Raw genomic sequence first — 22,645 nt, 5'->3', positions numbered from 1 at the left:
ATTGCTTGTGGCTGTATGTGCTTGCAGGTAGTGATCATGGAAGTACAAGGGCTCAAGTCACTGGCTCCGAACCGCATTGTGTACTGTACCATGGAGGTGGAGGGAGGAGAGAAGCTCCAGACCGACCAGGCTGAAGCATCCAAGCCCACGTAAGCCATAAACTGTTAAGCACCTTACATGAGCCTACGAACTGTAATCAACTGCTGTTGGACCAACCACAGTCAAATCATTCACTTTTGTCATAAGATAAATCATTTCTATTTTCTACATATTGACTTATTAAGTTACACATGTTTAAAGTGCCCATATTATGCTGTTTTTGGATCTATTTTATAATGTTGTTTTTTCATCACAAACATGTGGAGTTGTGTTTTGTTTCAGTCACAAATGTTTATCACACAAACCCTGCATATTTAGGCTGTGTTCTTCTTTAAAACGGAAAACAATCCTTGTGATGTCATGTGGTAATACAGGAAGGGCTCCACTGTGTTTTAAAACTTCATACACCTTCACTTGAATCATTTACTGTAGATGACTTCAGGCGAGGAATTGCCTTTCTCTACTGAACAATATGTAGAAGGAGCTGTTCACTGAAAAAAACAGCTTCATGACATCACAAGGTGGACACAAAGAATTATGAGCTTTGGAGATGTAGACAGACCAATAATGCAGGATTACTTAGACATATGTGAATGAAACAAAGCATAGCTCCAGGTATGTTTTTGAGAAGGAACAACATTCTAACTTATCTTAAAGCTCACAAGAGTCAATTTGGCAGAATATAGGACCTTTAACAGAAAAGGCAAATACAATGCAAATCACTACATTCTTGTAATTTTTACTATGGGGATTGTAGACCTCAGAAAATAATCACTAGAAGGACAGAAGATTGTTGTAACTGCAAGTACAAAGACTGAACATTCAAGTTTTTCTGTTCAAAATGAAAATAGAGCTTTTCAAAGGTTTCAATCATTTTTTTATCCAATGGCTATTTCTCATCTCTTCTGTTTGTATGACCTTGGGTTCCTTGGTTGACTCTTTTTCTCTCTGCTTCTTGCACAGTTCAATGTTCTCTCAGTGTCAAATACTTTTAAAATACCTGCCATCAAAATGTTAATTGTCAGAGTTGTCTATCAATTAGCAGGGCAAGGTAGTAACACTGGCTAATGCTAAAATGTCCTTCAACATCATTGTAAATCAAGCTGCTATTACTACTGCTATTACTTCATTAATTCAAACCTCATATTTCAGAGAGCCTCAGATATGAATGAGAAAGGGATTACAACAAAAAGAGGCTTTGTGCGCAGGTAGAAATTGCATGTGCACAAGAGGAACACAGCAGTTACCAATAGTGTTTCTATCACCAATACGTAACAAGCTGCCATCTTTAAAATATTTCAAATTCATGTATTTTATCTCATGTTGTCCGTAATTGTGTGTAATTTGACCTGGCTGAGCTTCAATATCATTTAGAGGAAGAGTTGTAGTTGCACAGCGATGTCAGGTCTATTAATAGAGCTTAGATTGATCCACAAGGTCACCTTCATAGTGCTACAATGGCTCCCTTCAGCTGCTGCTTGGGATGTGGGAACTGCAGTGTCCGGGCTTTGCATTCATCACAATTACAAAAACACCATGCTGCATTTCGACACAGTGGGAGGAGAGGAGAGAAAGCTGTGTACAGTGTATATAGTTCCATGTTAGTATCATATTTTTTGACAGTTGACCATTTAAGCATTTTGTTTTGTTAGTGTAACCTTATCAAATCATCGCTCTGTTTAGTCATTTAAGGATAGGTTTGGTTTACTCTTTGATCTTGACCCAGCCTTTTTTATTCAAAGTTTAAGATTGGTACAAAGAGCATCCTAGCGACTCTCTGGTTTCCCAGTCAATAAAAGTGCACATAGCCCCTTACAAAAGACAGACCTTACAGAAGTCATGGAAAATCAAAAGCAGATATAATCATTCATTTGTCATTGTGAAACTTATCCCTCTATATCTTTTGCACATTTTTCTTTTATAATAAACAATTAAAATTAAACATGCAACTTGATCACATCTTTATTGTAGTCTTTATTGTCACTGCTGGCAATATATTTTTTCATTTTGTGCTATGTTGCAATGCTATGTCTGTGTAATATTGTTATGTTGATTTGTTTTGTCACATTCAAGGTCCAGCTTCACAATAACAAAGAAAAAAACATATGAAAGGGTTATACAATTCAAAGCAACACAATAAGCAAACCAGTGGGAGGTAAAGAGGACATATTATGTATTGTATAATCTAATCAAGAACAGGTATACAACAAACCATGTTTAATGAACATGATGTCATCTTGACCTTTTGCTTCTACCTTACCATTGTTTCTGGCCAAATTGCTCATTTCAATAGTTTTTTATAAAGGCTTTTTCTAATGAATAAAAAACCTGTCACCTTACGTAACTAAACAGAACATGCCTGACTTTGCAAAGTTAATTTTAGGACTTCTGCCGTTTCTTGTTTTCTCTTTTCTCCAGCTGACACACTCAATAAATGTTGCTGATAGGATGAGCGGTCTTTTATAGAGAAATCATGAAGGTTTAAAAAATGGCTGGATTATAAATAGAAGGGACAGTGCTATTATTCATTGTCTCATCCTGCCTCTTCTGCTGCAGTGTCCCTTTGTGTGTCATGAACTACATAAATGTATTATATCTCTCCTGCAATGTGGACTGCAATCCCAGTGGTGCTGAAAGTGTCAGCTGTTGTTGTGTGTTAGTGTCTAGTCCCCTCTGCACCTGCATCGTTTTAATTTATGGCCATACTGAAAACATTCTATGATGTCATGGAAGCTACACTCATGAGACTGTGTGTTATGTGTTTCAGCTGGGGCACACAGGGGGACTTCACCACCACACACCCGCTGCCTGCCGTCAAGGTGAAGCTGTTTACGGAGAGCACTGGCGTGCTGGCGCTGGAGGACAAGGAGCTGGGCAGGGTGACGCTCCCTCTCTCTGTTTTATACACCTGTTTACAGCACACAGTCAACACAGCATCTGCACATAAAACATTAGCACTTGTCAGTCTAATACAAGGCTAAAGTGCTTCTCACAACTAACACAACATCATCTTTTGAGTCGCTTTATAAAAATAGTTGATAAGCTCTCAGCGCAGACACCAGAGGGGACAGCAGTGCTGTATTTGTTCCCCAGTCCTTAAGCAAACATTTGTCCATGTTTATTCTCAGAAAGATTTCTGTTCTGTTATTGTCTTAAGTGTGCAACTAGAGGTCTGTATTGGACAGCACCTGGTAATATGGCAATATATACTAATGAAAGGGTATTGAAACTCACTAGCACTGACGATGATCATAGCAGAGAAAGTGATGATCAAAGGCAGTCTGGGATCTTCTGAGTTAATTGGTTCTCTGGCTTTATATCCCCCTCATACCTGAAAGATAGAAGTAATGAGAACCAGAAGAGAGGGTCAGAGGGCACATAAGTGAAAAGGTGGAGTTTTCCTCATAAGACTCCATGATTGCTTTGACACAAACAGCCCATGCATTTTTCTGTTTGGTTAATCCGCCTGTCAGTCATCCCCACTGGAAATCGGGGGGACAAGATATGCCTCCAGACCTTGACGTCTCTCTGAAGTATTATACATAACAGGACATTGGCAGAGTTATTATTTCAAATGCATCTAATTGAAACCTTTCTTAGATATTCCAGAGGTAGTTGGACCTACTTGTAGTCCAAGTTAGTGTGTTCTAGATGAGGCAGAGGTAGGCTTCTTGTTGTAGCTCTGACCTTGTGTGTACAGGCCTGTTTGATCCCCTCTGCAGCGGCGATGGCAGAGAGGCGCGTTTCCTGAAAGCTCTTTAACTCGCCAAAGAGAGATTAGGCCTCCTCTTCAGGGAGCCACTGCAAAGCACCGCTCCACAACACTTTCATTCTCTCACTTCCCATAAAAGTCAAAGACTCACAGCAGCTTCTTTCAAGCACTTTTCCTCTTAATGTTGCAGGAGATGGTCATTTTATTAAATCTGTTACATTATGTTCTCTGAGTGCAGGTTGTGCTCCACCCCACTCCCAACAGCCCCAAACAGTCAGAGCTCCATAAGATGACTGTTACTAAGGCATGCCCAGACCAGGACCTGAGGATCAAACTGGCCATCCGCATGGACAAGCCTCAGAACATGAAGCACTGCGGGTGAGGCAGGCCTGGACTACGGAGCTCCAGCTCTCACAACTCCTTGGCCTCATTTTCTAGTCACGTACCATGGAAAAATACTGTCAAGTGCACTACACCCCCTGGTGGACGCTAAGGTGTACTTGAAGCGTTTAATGTAGGGCTGCTTAATATAAAACAGAAAAGAGTAATGCTTCAGATATACAAGGGTATTGAAGATAACCTTGACTGGATTAAGAGTTTTAGTTTTGTGAATTTTCTGTGGCAGGTACCTCTGGGCATTTGGAAAGAATGTTTGGAAGCGCTGGAAGAAGCGTTTCTTTGTCCTTGTACAGGTTAGTAGAAAAAAAAACAGCAACATATTTGCAGCTTCATATTTGCTTTGCAAGTCTATAGTAGCTGTAGTGATGAGGCTACGGAGGCAGAATAACTTGGATAATTTTTGCAATCTTTCTCATTAACTCTTACATTTTTATTATTATTTTCAGGTGAGCCAATACACTTTTGCCATGTGCAGCTACAGAGAGAAGAAATCAGAACCACAGGAACTTCTCCAGCTAGACGGATACACTGTAGACTACAGTGACCCACAACCAGGTCTGTGCAAATTATAAACTCAAAACATGAAATGGTAATCCTATTTATATAAAGTAATGATTTTCTATATATAATATAATATGAAGTAAAATAAATTACCAAGTACTTTCATATGAACAAATGAATACATTTAAATTAATAAATGTACAAAAAACAGAAAAACAAATTTTATAATGCAAGATTATTGATAAACATGACATTTGAATGTACACCTAAATATTTTAACTAACCACCTATAAAATGTTGCATGTGTTTGAACAGGTTTGGATGGGGGCAGAGCCTTCTTCAACGCTGTAAAAGAAGGTGACACTGTGATCTTTGCCAGTGACGACGAGCAGGATCGCATCCTGTGGGTCCAGGCCATGTACCGCGCCACAGGCCAGTCCCACAAGCCCGTCCCACCCACTCAGGTCCAGAAACTCAACTCAAAAGGGGGCGTGTCTGCTCAGATGGACGCTCCCATTTCACAGTTCTGTAAGTAGCACCACACGTGTTCCTCACCAATAAGCTCACCTATAGCAGGCAGCAGTTTTCATCCACAAATCAATGTTGAAGTGTAACTCATTGTTGTCTCACGCCATGCGCTCCACACTGCTGTCACAAATGTGCTGGTAGAACTAACACACAAGCACGCACACACAACTCACAGAATCCCGTAGCATCTGATGGACCTCTACTGTTTAAGGTGCAACCCCATAAATGATATAATACTGTAATCTTCCAAAATTGGCCTGTCAGTGTAAAAATATGCTTTAAGTAAGAATGACTAAATGGGGTTGGATTAAGACAGTACAACGTTTGCCCTTACTATAGTTATTCATAGCTGTAAAGGGAAGTTGTAGCACGTGCTAACCACTCTGCTAATATACCCTTAGCAGCACCACTCTTGTAGCAAAGGTGAAGGTAAGATCATGTACAGTAGTGTGGCATCTGTACGAATTCCTGTCTGTTCAATGTATCATGTTCTTGATCATTACTGAGGAAAAATAAATCTAGTAGTATTAATATTATATGCCCAAATATTTCATGTGTATTTTCATTATAATTTCAAAATAATAGATCCTGCTATTCGGAACAATTTCATGCAAAGTACAGTATTATTTTTTATACAATTGGGACTTTATCCAATGTAATTAAGCTCTCTGTATTCTCGTTACATACTAGTAAATCTAAAGACATGAACTGTAAGAATCTTTAACCACCTAAAGTCTATGTTGTTTCTCCATTGGTTTCTTTGTCCAGTATGTGAGTGTTCTTGTGGTTAGTTGACTTCTCTGATGCCAGCTGTTGCCATTCAAAGCGTCCCCACAGTGGCACAGACCCTCCTCTTCCTCCCTGAAACATTGTGGCACACCACGCAAACATGTTTCAACCCTGGTGCTCTTGAATGGCACTGGGACCATAACATACACAGCCTCCTCACTCTGCTGCGAAAAGGCTATTTAAATGCTCAGATGGGGAGTAATTATTCCCATGGTCAAGTGTGTCGTGACCGACATATTCAGAGGTATACAAATTGTATACAAATTGTGCTGTGGAGTTTAGACATACAAAACAGCTATCCAAAAGTTTGCATTTTTTTTCTTGGTTTAGGCTCTTGGAATCTTAATGGGCTGTGTGGTTGATTTGCCAAAATACAGTATTATGTAAGATGGTACTGTCAGGAATTAACTCTTCAAAACTGAAACTGCAGATTAGTGCACTATTTGTATGGTATGAAACTGGTATGAAATTTGGAACAAATAACATCGAAATGTCATGTAAAACGCTCTAGCCTCTTGAAATTCCAAAGGACAGAAACTAGAGAGTTTGTAAATGGTAACTATATTGTACATAAGGCTCAGTGTTAGAGCATTGTGATTTATAAAATTTTTGATTTTCGTTTTTGGTTATATTTTTTTATTATTCTTGTACTAAACTAAATGATTTGGCCAGAGATAAAAAAAATGAGAGATACATCTTACACTTTTACCAGAGATAAAACCTCTATTCAAAACCATTCCCATATCTCTAGACCAAACCAACACACACATATATAACACAGTGTGGACTTAAGGCGGAAAGAGACCAGATGGGAGCTTAAATGGTCTCCCTATGTTTTATATATATGTATACCTTTTGACAGTAAGACATTATTTTGATCTTCAGCTTTGGACTTTGTCAGTACTTAAACTGAAACCCAGATCAATACACTGCAGCAGAGTGAAGAGGACACATGACTTTCTTTTTTCTGCCTGTATCTGTAGCTCTTTTTCACAGTCCTCTTCCTGTCTCTATCTCTCCCTCTTGGCCTGTCTCTCCTTCTTTACACAATGTCTCTTGCCACATACCCACCACACACGCTCATGTCGGTATATAGGCTGTTGTTTTTTCAGTTGTGTTTTCTACTACTTTCTCATGCTTTCTGCCTGTTACCCTTCTTGAGTGATGCTAGTAGCTGCTAGGTCAGGGTATCTCTTCTCTTCCTCCAGCCTTGTTGCTAGTCTTTATGTTATATTCTGGTTTGTCCCTTCTTACCCTGCTGTCTTCTAGCTGGACTCAAGGGTAAGTGCTTCCCTGTATAGCCGGCACAGCTCAGATAATCCCCGCTGATTATCTGACCAATGCAACGTTCTCTATCTCTCTGAACCCCCTTCCTTTCTCTTCTCCTTTCACGTCTCGCTTCATGTCTTCTTACTAGATCTTAGTTTATTTTTTAATTTCTATTTTTTCCGACGACCTCTAACTTGAGGATCGAAGTATCTAAGCATCCATTTGTGCCAATATAGGATGCATGTAAGAAGTTTTTGATTTCAGCAATGGTTCAACTTGATCTTACAGCTGTTACTGCATAATTGCCTTCTCTCTGTATTCTCATTGGTGAGCAGATCCCTCAGTGTAAAGCCTTACGTAATCTTATAACATACGCACATTTCCTTTGGCAAGTTTATTCAAATCTTTATTAGATTTTCAACTGCTTTACATCAGAGGGCTCAATCTTTTTACTTATTTTCTTTTTATTTGAGAGTTGGCAAATATGTACGCGGAGTATTCTGAATGCCCAGTAGACAGAGTATAGCTTATGCCGCCCCCTACTGCCAGTAAAATACTCCGGACCTATCCCATGATTAGCTTAGTAGCTTGTAGTCATAGAAACCACAGTTAAACCCAGAGTAAAGGCCAGAACTCATTTTTGTTTTTGACTGCCCTTTTGTTTGCCTGTATAGGACCACACCTGTGTCATGTGACCATAACTAAAACATTATCAATACTCTTATCCTCCCCATATACCCCGGAGAATGTCAGCTTCATGCTACTTTACCCATGCACCAAATTGTATTGCTCCCCCTTAACAGACTTCTCCAGTAGTGGTATGCCTTGTTAGAGAACCATGAATACACTGCAACATACTTCAAGTATTGTCAACTTGCAAATGCCTCTCGAAAAAAAAAAAAAAAAAAAAAAAAAAAAAATGAAGGAATGCTAGAAAAAATGGAAATACTATTGAATTTGCAAATGTGCATGGTATTTAAAAGTTAATGAGGAGTCACGCTGATCTCCAGCATGTAATGATTTATCAATGAATGCCAACAGTACGTGCCTATTCACAATTTATTACTCATGGGTGATTATTGACAACTGTTTATTCCACTGTTAGTATTGACTTGTATTCTTGAGTGTTTTTTTTACAACCAGCCAGAGGAGAATTAGTCATGTTGTCTCATAGCTCACCCCTATAGCATTTTCACTCTTTGAATGTATTTTCATGCTCATTTTTGACCACTTTTGCTCACTATTCCTCTTCAATATTCCTTTGCACTCACTAATAACACGTTTTAATCTAAATGTTTTGCACAATGGTGCCCTCTACCTGTCACTTGTCCATGTTTTACCTGTTGTCTCGCGTTTTTGTGTCTCTTAGATTAACTAAAATAACTTACAGCTCGCACCTCTATATTAGAAAGTTCCCGTAGTACTTGACCTTTGACCCTCTTAAACCTGTAGGGTAGGCAGATGTCACTCAATGCCTGATTTGGTCCATCAGCCTATAGCTCTCCTCAAAATAATTGTTCCGCCTTCACGCTCCAATCATTTCCATTCACAGAGTGTTTCATGACATAGCCTGTTTCTCACAGAGGACACCACTTCATCTCTCTATACAGTTTGCCTGAATGTCCTCATCATCTTGTGTATTGCTTCGAGATATCACTGTTAATCTAATCTTTAAATGTTTTACTAATTTTCATATTTCTGAGACAGCAAAAACATAGTAGAATTAGCTTTTCCAAGGCTGTTCTTGTTTTCACTTTTCCAATATGCAGTAATTGTCATTTAGTGATTAAGAATGGCAGAATCTATTGAATATATAGTTTAGTTAGTATGCATTACAGGTATCCTTAGAGCATTTTTTGTCATCACAGATATTGACTTTTTATATTAGAACAACTCCAGGGAATGAGATAGTCTTGCATGCACACGGTGTCCAAGCAGTTGTTCCCTCTAGCATAGTTGTAGTTTTCCAATCTCTTTACGCTGGCTTGACACAATGCAAGTTGACAATGTAAGCTGTAAGTGTTTATAATTTGCCCTTAGAAGTAGCCAAATAGCTCCCCCTGTTTGTGCTGTGATGAACTGACTGTCTGGCCCCACTCATGGCTGTCCTCTGAACCGTGTGCTTCTCCCTGTGCCGTTGGCCGGATAGATGCTGACAGAGCTCAGAAACACGGCATGGATGAGTTTATCTCGGCTAACCCCTGTAGCTTTGACCACGCCTCCCTTTTTGAGATGGTGCAGCGGCTCACACTGGACCACAGACTCAATGACACCTTCTGCTGTTTGGTAAGAGCCTGAACACACATACATTCCTCTGAATGAAGTACTCTTATAATGAATTACTCTTTTGTGTAGGGATGGTTCAGCCCAGGCCAGGTCTTCGTCCTGGATGAGTACTGTGCCAGGAACGGAGTGCGAGGGTGCCACAGACACCTGTGCTACCTGCGGGACCTGCTGGAGAGGGCAGAGAAGGGGGCCATCATTGACCCCACTCTGCTGCATTACAGCTTTGCTTTCTGTGCATCCCATGTCCATGGGAACAGGTGTGCACAAAACCCTCACAAATGCATCCACAGTCCTCACAAATCAGCCCACCGAACTAGAGCAGTGAACCATGATCCTAAAAAGAGCACAAACAGTGACCTCTAAGCACACACTCATTCTGTCTCATTATTCACCTGTTTAATTTTGTTATGATTTGTGTTCAGTGTTTATGTTGGAATTTTGTGTTGCTTTTGTGTTATGTTTTTAATCAGTTGTATATTTCTATACTTTTGTTTCTATCATTTTGTTTTCTTTTCTTTTTGTCCCTTGTTGACATAGTTTCTTACTTTCCATATTATTCATCCTCCCACGCGTCTGTAAAAGTCAGAGAGGGCAGCTACTGGGGGCCGCTGGGCTATGAGGCCCTCCAGTCCCCAAAGAGCAGCCCAAGTCCAGACCCCTGCACTGCCACATTACCGGCACGCATGTTCAAGTTTAGAAAGAGAAAGGAGCTCAAATTTCCTTTCTTTCAAGTGCCTAAAAGGTGAGCCCAAGTCATATTTTGTGATTGTTACTAAGAGATCTCATCACCATGTGCTCCTGCTGAGCGTAAACCTGGCAGCACATTGCTCTTGTCAGACTCAGACCACGTTGCATAAGTGAAACCTCAGCAGGACGTCAGCTCCCTTCAATGTGTGGTGTGATCTCCACAGGCCTGATGGGCTCAGCACAGTCATTGTGGATGAGAAGGAGCGCTTTGAAGACATCAAGGAGCGGTTGCGTGTGATTTTGGAAAACCAGATTGTAAATTTCAGGTGATTAGCTAATCACTCACATCATATAGCCTTAGGTCACTGAACATTTTGACAGATTTCTTGACCTAACGTTATGTCCTTTCTTGTAGATATTTTTTCCCCTTCGGTCGTCCAGAGGGGGCGCTGAAGGCAACTTTATCTTTGCTAGAGCGGGTGTGTAGATTTAGAACATATTTTAACATAAGTAAAGGGAGGATGAAAAATGAGAGGATGAAAAATACCAAACCCTTTGACTGTTTCTGCAGGTCCTGATGAAAGACATAGTGACCCCAGTCCCTCCAGAGGAAGTGAAAGGAGTAATCCGCAAATGTCTGGAGCAGGCAGCACAGCTCAACTACCAGCGGATTAAAGACTATGCCAAAATTGAAGGTAAACAACATACACAGGAGTTACTGAATGTGCCTCAAAGTGTAACATAACTGCCCATAAGGTGACTTTATTCTCTCATGGTTGATAATGTGTGGAAAATAACACGTTCTTAGAGTAATTCTTAAGTGACTTGTTGTCATGATTTCTTTCTGAGCACGCAGTGAGCTCACTTGGCATATGGTATATTTGTGTCCATATCCCAAATGACCTGTGACAGTGTGTGGGTCCTTTTGTCTCTCAGTCCAATAACTTTCTCCTTTGTTTCAGGCCCACTTTAGCTCTGTGCTGTTCTGTAGGTCAAGTTGGCTTTTGTGTAGAGGTGTGTGAGTAAAAATGCATTCAAATCCAAAGCCCTGAAATCTGTTGATTGATGTGCTGATCTGTCATTGTGACTATATGGACTCCAGCTGTGTCTCTGGCCCTTTTAGACATTAGGTGACTGGACCCCCTTTCGCCCTTTGGACAATCTCTCTCTCTCTCTTCACCTCTGCCTCAAAATCTGTCCTTCACTTCCCTCTTGTACATGTTGCTTCCTTCTCAAACTAACTAAAGAAACTCTGGAATTTAAAGCAACAGACATCTCCCCGCACCGCTTGCATGTGCTTTGACACATAACACATGACAGCATGGATTAAAAAATCTAAAGACATTTATGGATGGCTTATTAAATCTACCAGGGTGCTAAAGATACTAAGGACTTTAGTATCTTTTCTAATGATTCCCACTGTCACTGTGAGGCCACTTTACTAGGTGCCTCCTGAACTCCACTTCCCATAATCCCTCTCGCTTGTAGCCTTCCCATGTCTGACCCTAGCTTCCTCTTGCACGGTCCCATCCTTTTTTGTAGGCAAAAAGAGGGAAATGTTTGAGCACCCTGTCTTCTGCTTGGCGTCTCAAGTGATGGATTTAACCATCCGTGAGTACCTCCATCTCCGCGTCCATGAACCTCCTCAACCTCAAAACTTTCTTTTACATTTTTTTACCTTCCAGCTCACCTCATATACCAACTTTCCTCTTTTCAAACTCTTGAGACATAAAGTATTTGTAAACATCCGCGTCTTTGTTTGTGAGAGTGAATGACTGGAGTGAAACTGTTCAAAAGCAGCACTAGTCAATCAGTGGACACGAGTGAGCATGTCTGTAAGCTTTTTGATTTTGTTTTGGGTTCCCATGTTACTTTGACTTGAATGCATTTTTACATTGCTTACATTGTGATCTCCCTCAGTCATTTGGTTCGGTTCATGTGTCAGTGGCGTGTTGTGCCCGGCAGGTAGGATGTACAGTATTTCTACAATGAAAACAATTTGACCACATAGAAAAGACAGCATAGGGGTTATTTTTGAAACCACTCAATGTCTCGTCTGATGCCGACAGCTTTCCGTTCGTCTCCTGTGTATTTGGATAAGTTTGAGCTTCTTTCTTTATGTTTGTGATCATCTTTTTTAATTTGACTTTTCACAGGCGCTGTTTTGATTGTATGTTGTTGTGTGACGTTTGTTGTTTGTTGCCTAGAAACCCCACTGTCCCCGGATCAGAGAGCGGCCCCAGCAGATCTCAGTGAATCCCCTGTAACCTGACAGAAAACCTTAGCTCATGCTATTGCTAAACCTCTCCTCTTTATCTTTTCTCTCCCTCCTGTCCGTCGCTGCAGTTGAGAAAGGGCAAAAGGATCAAAAGGATCCAGGTGAAGCCATGTTTAGTTTGTGGTTTAGCCCCAAACACACATTTATGCATTTAATCTACAGAATACATAGAGATTATCAGACATAACTGCTAGCAAACTCTTATATATGCATGCTTCAGATAAGATAAAGACTACACTAACCTATACACTACACATAGCCCGTTTGTCATTCTTCAAGTTTTTCTAACACAATATGTATGTAGTAAATTGTATTTATTTTTATTATTTCAAATGACCTGAGTAGATAAAATGCTATTGGCTATTGTCACAACAATAACAGGCCATACATACAACTGCATCGATCTTGATTATAAAGTACCATTACTTAGTATTTTTGTAATCTAAAACTTAAAGCAGCGCTATATAAATTTTTACCTTGGTATATGGAGTTATGTCATAAAATCTATGACATAGAGACAAACGTATTATTGTGAGACATGTTATGCACATCTTGATCAAATGTGAAGAATCAAGAGTATTTCAGTAGAAAAAAATATATTGATGTTATGTCCTACTTTGCTTTTGCAGCATAGTTATAAAAGTTACGTAGTGTTGCTTTAATCGTAGGAGAGCATACTAAACTAGGCTATTCAAGAATCATATACATTCTTAATCATAATAACAAATAATGTATTGTAGTGTGATTCATATCAATATTTTGAAATACACCCATTTGTATTGTAATTTATGGCTCAGAAGAATTACAAATAATCGCATAAATTCATAACTCAAATTATATGTGAAAAATGTAAAACTGTTACAACAAATGCTTTGCTATGTATGATGTATGACAGCTGTTATCAAAAATACCCAAGCTAACCAAAACATTCACAGGCCCTTTACAAAAATAATGGAAAGATTTGATGCCAGAGCAGTTACTGTTTCATGTAGAGTTATGTATATTTGTGCTTTTGATTTGAGATGTGTGTGGCCATCTGGTCTCATGTCCATGTCCAAATCACACATCTGCCATTTTGCAAAGCTTTACGATCTGGTAAATCATCTTCACGTTCAGCTGTGTCATAACACATTCTGTCAGCAAAAAGCTTTCATTTAGAGCTTGATTTGGCAACTAACTCACACAGAGGAAGAGGGAGAAATACTCAGTACTCACTGCACATACACTAGCTATTAGGACTTCTTAGAATTCTTCTACATAGGTTCAGAGGGTTCAGAGGTATTCAGTCTATATATATATATTTTTTTTTACTAAATTCATTATTATAGTGACTAAACACTAAACAAACCAAATATATTGTAGGCGCACTATGTAATTTTACTGGTTACCGCTACCTGCTTCATTGAAATAGAGATATTATGTTATATATGAGATATTATTGATTTGATTGTAATATTTCATCGTATTGCATTAAAACTGTATCTTGCATTTACTTCACTGCAAGTATTTTTAATCCTCAAAAATATTTTGGAACAGATCTCTCCAGTAACTTGTCTCCATCAAGCTAGATACATAAAATTTCAGGCACAGGCAAATCAATAATGTATACTTGAGAGAAGCCTGTGGCCCTAAACCAGAAAAGTTACATAATCCACCTCTAATGTTGAGTTTAATGAAAATACAAATTAATTAACATACAGAATATATGTTCATAATTACATTCACATTTGACATCATGCAGTTTATAGCTTACTTAGTGCACTACCATTTTCTGCATGTACTCTTTGCATCTTCATTTCAATGACACTATTTCTGTGCCTGCCCTCTTAGACCTATTCTATGTTACTACAGTATACTACTTTACTTGTATAACACTGGGGTTTGTCATAGCTAGACATCACAGTGTAGGTGCTGTGATGTTGTTATTAGTTAATTCAATCTGGAGTTAGAATAGTTAAACAAATCCCCCTGGAAATCCTTCTGTGTGCTTGACTAACTGCTCGTCCCTCACCCTCATCCTTTTGTCTCAGAGAATGCAGGCCGCTTAGTCACGCCTGCCAAAAAGCTGGAGGAAACTATTCGCCTGGCGGAGTTAGTCATAGAGGTCCTCCAGCAGAACCAGGAACACCACGCGGAGGTGAGTGAGCCCGCCCCCTCCCTGTCGACGCACCCCTCCCCTCTCTTCCCAACTCTTATCGCACTCTACCCAGTTAGCCTTATTATTACCATCAGCCTGTACTATAAATAAAGCTGCTTTCATCTACAGCTAACTTAGAAAAAAAATATTTAATTTAGGAGAGGCTGTAATTGGTGTGAAGCCGACCGTGCCAAAATGAGCCAATGTGTTTGTGCAAAGAATGTAAATTTGCTTCTGCATGAAAACACGTGTGCAGTTCTGTGCCCTGATTACAGCTCAGAGCTCAGGAGCGCCGTTATGTAAGCTGCTGAAAGCCCAGAGAGATGGCACTGTGTGTTTTTAAAGATACGAAGAAGTAAAAGTTCAGAGGGTTGTGTGGATGGAGAGGTGAGGGAAAGCGCAGGTTAATCCAATGCTAGACGATTAGCATAAGTGTAACCTGTTTATCATGTTTACTGGCAAACTACAAACCCAAGTCCATATACAGTGGGGCACTAGAAAATCAGCAAATTGCACATATTTTATTCATGATGTAACACATTAGGAGAAGCTATTTTTATTACCTGTGAAAAAAGATAGTTATCGGAGCAACACATCTCAAAGAATTTGCAAGAGGGCATCAAAGGACAGGTTCTATAATAAGAAAAAAGGATTTTACCTTTCTAGTGGAAGGTCCGTAGCCTGCTTGTGGAGATGTTATCACATTGTCTCGAATGTTCCATAGTATGACATTAATCTTGCCTCTCCTTGGATCTGTCAGATTTGTAACTTGACCTTCTATGGAGATACATATGTTTGATGCTATGAAACATTCCAGGCAAAGCAATAACATCGACACAGAATCAAGTTTGTCAAGGTCCCTCCACCAGAAAAGTTACAGAGTTTACCTATTAATTTTCTGATCTTATTTTTTGTTGTTACTTTCACTTGCTGCCTAATTGCCAGTATACTGAAAACATGCCTTATGTTTTTGTTGTATTATGAATACAATATTGGAACTGGGTTTGTACTCCCCCTCTGCTCCCCCTTGTCACCCCTGTAGGAGTAAGCGTAATGAGCATGTGCAGATTTAAGCTTCTCCAGTTTGCTCCTAGATAAAGCAGATTTATTCTATCTTTTTGAATATGCTTGACAGGCGGCAGTCACAAGTTCTGCAGATCAATCGGTACAGTATTTTTGTTTCTTTTTTCCTCTTCTGCCCGCATCACGACCCCTCCTGAATGGCATGTTGCGCCACTACTGCTAAAGGCCACCCTCTAGAGTTGAAATTGAATCCATAGACAGTGTTAGCTACGTAGAGTAATGGGCTGGGTGCTTGTGTAGGAGTAGGATGAGACAAACTTGAAGAAATTGAAAAGGCACTGTAGCTTGCACCAACATAATTGTGACCATAAAGCATGTCCATCAGGCCATAAAAACGGTTTCTCTTCAAGCATGCCAAGCCAAAATCTATTCTGACGTTTGCTCATGTGAACCAAAGTTATCCTCCATAAACATTTCTTCTCCCTCCTCCATCCTGACGATTAATTTCACAGTCCGCCCTTGTTCAAACATTACCTCCCCTGGCTTTTCCTCCATCAGTCTCTGCTGTCCAAGTTTACAATCCCTGTTCCGCGAACTGCCTCAAAAATACATATTTGTTTTGTACGTTTTCCTGTTGTTTTCACTGTCATATGATTGGTGACTATCCCAGCAGGGAAAAGAGGTATGTAGTGAAGTTGTCCCTCCCTAAATGCTCTGTGCATGTCCCATAGACGAAGTTATGATGTCATGCCCCTTCCCCAAGCATCAGTACTGCCCCCTACAGACTGCTCCCAATATGACACTATTGCCTTGATACAGCACTGTTGAGTGTTTATGGCTGAACACTGGGTTAGGATCCTGAATGTGTTTCCCCTATCAAAGGTTGAGGTGACCTTTGCCTCCTGCTGGTCCATTTTGACCCCCCCGTCATAGAACCACTCCCTAAATGTGATGGAGAAAAGAGCTTTGTTTGCTGCCTGTTTTTTAAATTTTATATTGTTTTAAGTATGTTTGTTTGTCTCGAGAAGGTAAGTAGAAAGGTAAGTAACAGTTTGTGATGGCTTGACACAAAAGTTAAAGGGCACATTTCAATAAATTAAAATACTGTGGAAAATAAAATGTTATTTCTGTGGTTCAGCCGAAATATGCAGATAAGAAAAAAAATAATTACAATTTCCTTTGAGTGCAAGTGTGCATTAACTCATAGTCATAGTGGGCAATGCAGAAACAAAATATAATTTGCTTTCAATTTTTTGTTTGTCGTTTTAATTCAAATCCAAAATTGTAATATTAAAACCTGCATTGAACTACTACATATGTAACTTTTCACAATATTCTTATTTATTGACTTGCCCAATAGATAAAATAAATAAAATGCAAGTATGCGCATGCGGCACCATTCAAAGAGATTACACTTGGATTATTGAACTTGGCAACATGAGTGATATGCACAGTAGCCAAACCGAGACTGCCTGCAAAGCACCTACTGTAGTTTAAAAGGTGAAGAAGCCTTGACTGTGCCAGGGTACAGTCAGCTGAATCTCAACACTACTTTGTTAATTGGAGCTGACACTCTATAGAAATGATGCTATGTGCTGCAGTCTCTGGTGTGCCTTATTAAACGTGCATGACTAACATTCACATCAGTGGGAGATGCAGAGTTTGGCAGCGATGTGAATGGTACAAGCCTTGTCTCTTAAAAGTCAGACAAAAGCATGGAGCATTTGCATGAGAGAAGCTATCTGAAACAGAACATACACACACTGTGATTCTCATATTACACATACAGCAGAACAGTGAGTTACCCATAATCCCCCTTGGGGTCCTGATCAATACGTGCTGTGGATTTCAGAGATACTCATGGGCAATGGGTCCGCCCGGACTGCTTTTTTCTTTGAAAGAAAACACTGACTACCATAGTTTCCCAGTATTTCTTTTTAGAATACTAGGGCTGTAATCGACAACAGAAATTATTGACCTGCCCTGTCCATTGATTAGTCCACTAAGAGGGTTGCATGGAATTAGCAAAATATCTCAAGGCTATCGCTGTGATTTGAATATACATTTTAACCGCAAGTGCACCCACAAGATAAGTACTGTCAAATTGCATATATTTGTATGTAAAATGGCAGAATAAATAAATTTACTCACAATTAATTCCCAAATCTCCAGATAGCTCACTCCATACCTTCTTGTCCATAAACCTCATTCTTAATCCCAATACGACTAATAAAAAAAATTGTTCAACAAAGAAAGACACTATTGACTGATTAATCATTTAAATGACTAAAGGACTAAAGGACCACAATCTCCACACACAGACATCTATTTACTAATATTTAGTGTTCTTGAAACTGCTCTTCCTTCTGATGCCCCTCACATGACTCACCTGTGCTCTCACCTGTTCCTGTATCCCTGTAGGCCTTTGCCTGGTGGACAGACCTGATGGTAGAACATGCAGAGAACTTCCTGGCCCTCTATGCCATTGACATGGATGCCGCTCTGGAGATCCAATCACCTGAGAGCTGGGACAGCTTTCCCCTCTTTCAGCTGCTCAACGACTACCTGCGAACAGACTGTGAGCCCCCTACTGGTCACTCAAACACACTGCATGAGCATAGTGAATCGCATTTCATTATAGCTTCTTAAAATAGAACTTTTACAGCATTTTTGGTTTAGCAATAGTTAATTACTTGAGCATTTCATTATTTCATGCAGTTTTTGTCTACTATTGATAATTTAAAAAACAGACTGAGAATGATGTATTTTTATATACATTTTTAAATTAAAACAAATATAGTTACTACAATCCTTGAGCACAGCATTTTTAAGATTAATAAGCTTTTCCCATTCGTAAACTCAAATGAATATACAAGCACTTAAAAGCAGTACTTTAAAACAGTACAACCTTGTTTGGAGCTCTGATCTCTGTAATGTTTACCATGTGTTTTGCCCTGTCCCTCCTTAGACCATCTGTGCAACGGAAAGTTCCACAAGCACCTGCAGGACCTGTACGCCCCCCTGGTGGTTAGATATGTGGATCTGATGGAGTCCTCCATCGCACAGTCTATTCACAAGGGCTTTGACCGCGAGTCCTGGGAGCCCGTCAAGTAAGGAGCCTGTAGTTTGTAGTTGAGCCGTAGACTGTCTGGAGACCTGGGCCTTTTGTTCTGCTATGACAGGCCCACTGCATGGAGGTGTGAGAAATAGAGCAGAGATCTTGATAACCTATTTTCTTCTTCAGCAATAAGAGGAAATAGGTTGTTTTGTTTTAAAATAGCTTTGACTAATGTGTATATTATACATTTTCCCGACACATTGGGGTCAGGCCAGTATTTCTGTTGTCTCTGTTGCGTTAACTAACCTTCATAATATGTGTTCTTTTGACATGTTGCCAGATACAAATGGCCTCCAGTGTCTTATGTTGAAATTATGATTTATTTGCTTTGCTTATTCGCTGTTTTCCTTTTGCATTTTCAATCACCAGTGTAATTGTTAGATTGATTAGGTGAGATGGCAGTTTGAAATACGTGTTTTGCGTTTGCTTACTACCTCATTGAATATTATATCTGTATTCATCTGTATTCAGCCTATCTGACTATGTACTTTTATGTATAATCTGTCCTTTGTCTCTCTTACTGTCTGCAACATCTTTCTTTGTTTAAGACTTTTCCTTTATAATGAATGTTTACATGGCTTTGTACCGCTCACACGCCACTGTTATGGATTCTTTATATTTTTCTTTTTGTCTGTCTTTTTCTGCAGGAGTTTAACAAGTAATCTGCCCAATGTGAACCTACCAAATGTGAACCTCCAAATTCCCAAAGTACCAAATCTGCCAGTGCCAGTAGCTGGACTATCAGTTAACCTTCCACAAATGCCTAGCTTTTCTACCCCGTCTTGGATGGCTGCTATATATGACTCTGAGTGTGTATTCACTACTAGTTCACTTGAGAAATAACTATCAGAGACTTGCCCTGGTATGAAGATGTTCCCAAAAATGCACACTGAACATTGAGATTGAGAAAATTGCAGAACATGTCTCAGCGCAGCATGTGTGGACCAATATATAGCACATGTCTTCATGCCAAGGACTCTCTGAGAGGTGCTATAGACTAGATGGGGTTTGGAAATGAGTGGCTGAATCGCACTCATTTGCCTCGACTTGCATGCTGTGCGGAGATACAGGCAAGCTAACATTTAGGGATTTCAATTCACTGCAGTTGTGTATCTCCTACGCTTAAATTCGAACGGCTATAGAGTCATTCTTTGACTTTCCTGATAGCGCTTTGATTGGAGTTGTTGGAAATGTTACAACTAGTGCCTCAATCCAACTTACCCAATCAGTGCTAGTCAGGATATCCTAAAGTGCATGGTTTAGCAATGTTTTCAAGTGACCCCACTACTTTGGAGACATGGGTAATGAGAGAGGGCTTGTAATATTATCAATCAATCTTAAAAAAGATATAAACTGAAAAACGCTACCATACAGTTCAGTCTTACATGCCCTCCCTCACTGCTCCATTCACTATTTCCCTTTTGTCTTGACACTCTGTGACTAGAGCTGCGGTGACTTACCTGCATGTGGCCACTTCACACCTCATAACAATAACCATACGACTCAGCATGGTTATTGTTCCACTCTGCCTGCTCCCAGTCACCCATACACTGACTGCCAACCAAAACATTGAATCAGTCAGTCAGTGTATGGCGGGAGTTATACCTAACACCACCTCCCCTCCCATGATCTTATTGCTTTTTATTAATGACATTTTCTGACATAATGTGTGTGTTGTTCCTGATAGTAACGGGTCTGGGACATCTGAGGACCTCTTCTGGAAGCTGGATGCCCTGCAGACTTTCATCAGAGACTTGCACTGGCCCGAGGAGGAATTCGCCAAGCACCTGGAGAGCCGCATTAAGCTCATGTCCAGCAACATGATCGAGAACTGCGTCAAGCGGTGAGTTACACCAGGACCAAGCCAAACAAAATAATCCAGCACAACAGTAACTATGCTCTGAGGCAGCAATGGCAAAGAGTGAATGCATATTTCATAGCTCAGTGGACATAAATATTTCACATTCATGTTGCAGCACCAGGATGGCCTTTGAGTCAAAGCTGGCAAAAAGCAGCAAGTCCACGGATTTCCGCATCTCTCCCACATTATGCACCATGTTCAATGTGATGGTGGATGCCAAGGACCAATCTGCCAAACTCTGTGCCATGGAGATGGGCCAGGAGGTACGGCAAACCCTATTGTTACACTAGTTCACATTTGAGCCTTGTATTGCTAATTTAACATTTCTCCAAAATACTTCATTTGAAAGCAGATGCTGCCTTTAATGCTATGCTGCTAAGTCATATAGTAATAATATACATTTGCATGTAATTTGTATGTGTTTATTTACATTTATATAATTGGAGAGAATTATAAAAAGTTGAATACACCTCTTGTAGTTTGATGTCTCTTCTGTATTATTATACTCTTTTAATCACTTATAAAGAGTAGCTGAAGGACATTTTTATATATTTTTTAAATTCACATATCCATTCAACAGTACCGTAAGCTGTGTTTTGCTTTTGCAGAAACAGTTCCACTCCCAAATTGACGAGCTGATTGAAGAAAGTGTGAAGGACATGATCCAGCTTCTAGTCGCCAAGGTGCGATTTTCCAGTTTTTGTTTATTTTCATTGTGCCCCTGATGCCCAAGACAAATTTCTCCATTTAGAGAAAACAAAGGCTTATCTTAACAAACATTATTCACTGTTGCACTTTTAGTGAATGGTTAAAGAAGAATGTTTTTTGGTTTCACTTACAGTTTGTGGCAATACTGGAGGGCGTCCTAGCTAAGATTTCCAGATATGACGAAGGGACACTCTTCTCCTCATTCCTCTCCTTTACGGTGATACTTCAGATTACAAAACAATCATCTCATTATGTCAGAATTATTTTGGTAAACCGCTATTGTTGTATGATTTCAGGTCAAAGCTGCCTCTAAATATGTGGAAGTACCTGTAAGTCTCCTGTTGGGCCAGGCCCAGTGTGGCACAGCATGGTGCTCTGGTCTAACCCTGTCTGTCTGTTTTATACATGAGCTGTAGAAGGCATTCTGTGATTTACCCTATTTTGTTTGGTCCACAGAAGCCCGGGATGGACGTGGCTGATGGCTACGTGACCTTTGTGCGCCACTCTCAGGATATGCTTCGTGATAAGGTCAATGAGGAGGTGTATATAGAAAGGTTATTTGATGTAAGTAGATGCCTTCTCCTCCTCACACAAAGGGGAGGGGCCATTCAAAATGTGGCAAAACAAACTGGGCAGAGAGGGATAAGTCCCATTTTGAGCAGGACATGTTTCTGTGAGCTCTACTTCCTCTTTCTCTGTCTGTCTCTCTCAGCTCTCAGCTGCTGCCCTCTGCATTACTGTTGTACATTGCCACTGTGCTTTTGGGCCTTTGTGTATTCAAAAAGTAATGACTTTTATTTACAAAGAGTCCATAAAAGCATCCTCAGAAAGGATTATCACAAGCAGTGCTTTCTGGAAAGAACAGAATAATTGTCCATAGAAGCTCTGATAGTGCACCACATATACCACACCACTCTGTGCTTTCACACGTGTATACAGAAAACATGGCAGCCTCCAGGAGAGTGACACTGTCCACAGTGTAGCACCCAGGCTATTTGTGCATCTCTTCTAAATGCTGGGGCCAAACACACTGCTGGACCCTCCTGATACAAACAGAGAGGCTGACATGTTGTATACCCTCTGTCATCACTGTGGTTCCCAACGAGTGCTGCTTCAGACTATGTTTCCCTTACAAACTCAAATGTAAGAACTGAGAACAGGCTCATGTCTTGACTTATTAATTACAATTAATTACTTTTTACTTAATTTTTTCAGGGGGTAAATAACTTTCTTTGTGTCCCCAAACTATG

General features: G+C 40.0%; 1 protein-coding gene across 13 annotated transcripts in view; it reads left to right on the top strand.

Moving 5' to 3' along the window:
- Nucleotides 1-22,645, top strand: part of cadpsb (Ca2+-dependent activator protein for secretion b) — a 61,716-nt gene that overhangs the window by 35,167 nt on the left and 3,904 nt on the right. The window contains exons 6-29 of one of the 13 annotated variants that reach the window (XM_055160475.1): nucleotides 28-149; nucleotides 2,867-2,978; nucleotides 4,050-4,189; nucleotides 4,437-4,503; nucleotides 4,657-4,765; nucleotides 5,027-5,239; nucleotides 9,447-9,583; nucleotides 9,653-9,840; nucleotides 10,495-10,596; nucleotides 10,686-10,749; nucleotides 10,842-10,965; nucleotides 11,283-11,284; nucleotides 12,634-12,649; nucleotides 14,579-14,685; nucleotides 16,382-16,390; nucleotides 18,130-18,286; nucleotides 18,677-18,818; nucleotides 19,474-19,635; nucleotides 20,514-20,669; nucleotides 20,803-20,950; nucleotides 21,296-21,370; nucleotides 21,529-21,612; nucleotides 21,692-21,724; nucleotides 21,852-21,959. In XM_055160475.1, coding sequence (XP_055016450.1) covers nucleotides 28-149; nucleotides 2,867-2,978; nucleotides 4,050-4,189; nucleotides 4,437-4,503; nucleotides 4,657-4,765; nucleotides 5,027-5,239; nucleotides 9,447-9,583; nucleotides 9,653-9,840; nucleotides 10,495-10,596; nucleotides 10,686-10,749; nucleotides 10,842-10,965; nucleotides 11,283-11,284; nucleotides 12,634-12,649; nucleotides 14,579-14,685; nucleotides 16,382-16,390; nucleotides 18,130-18,286; nucleotides 18,677-18,818; nucleotides 19,474-19,635; nucleotides 20,514-20,669; nucleotides 20,803-20,950; nucleotides 21,296-21,370; nucleotides 21,529-21,612; nucleotides 21,692-21,724; nucleotides 21,852-21,959 — 2,577 coding nt within the window. Of the gene's footprint in view, nucleotides 1-27; nucleotides 150-2,866; nucleotides 2,979-4,049; nucleotides 4,190-4,436; nucleotides 4,504-4,656; nucleotides 4,766-5,026; nucleotides 5,240-5,657; nucleotides 5,663-9,446; nucleotides 9,584-9,652; nucleotides 9,841-10,494; nucleotides 10,597-10,685; nucleotides 10,750-10,841; nucleotides 11,005-11,282; nucleotides 11,285-11,812; nucleotides 11,882-12,633; nucleotides 12,650-14,578; nucleotides 14,686-16,381; nucleotides 16,391-18,129; nucleotides 18,287-18,676; nucleotides 18,819-19,473; nucleotides 19,636-20,513; nucleotides 20,670-20,802; nucleotides 20,951-21,295; nucleotides 21,371-21,528; nucleotides 21,613-21,691; nucleotides 21,725-21,851; nucleotides 21,960-22,645 lie in introns of all 13 variants that reach the window. The other 12 variants (XM_055160474.1, XM_055160472.1, XM_055160482.1 and 9 more) reach the window with 12 other exon arrangements.

This window comes from Boleophthalmus pectinirostris, unplaced genomic scaffold (assembly GCF_026225935.1).
Source record: "Boleophthalmus pectinirostris isolate CB_2022bp ecotype Guang Dong unplaced genomic scaffold, ASM2622593v1 HiC_scaffold_3, whole genome shotgun sequence".
NCBI classification, from domain to species: Eukaryota; Metazoa; Chordata; class Actinopteri; order Gobiiformes; family Gobiidae; genus Boleophthalmus; species Boleophthalmus pectinirostris.
Note: the sequence above shows the minus strand (reverse complement) of the source record. Positions and strands in the feature narration are given on the sequence as shown.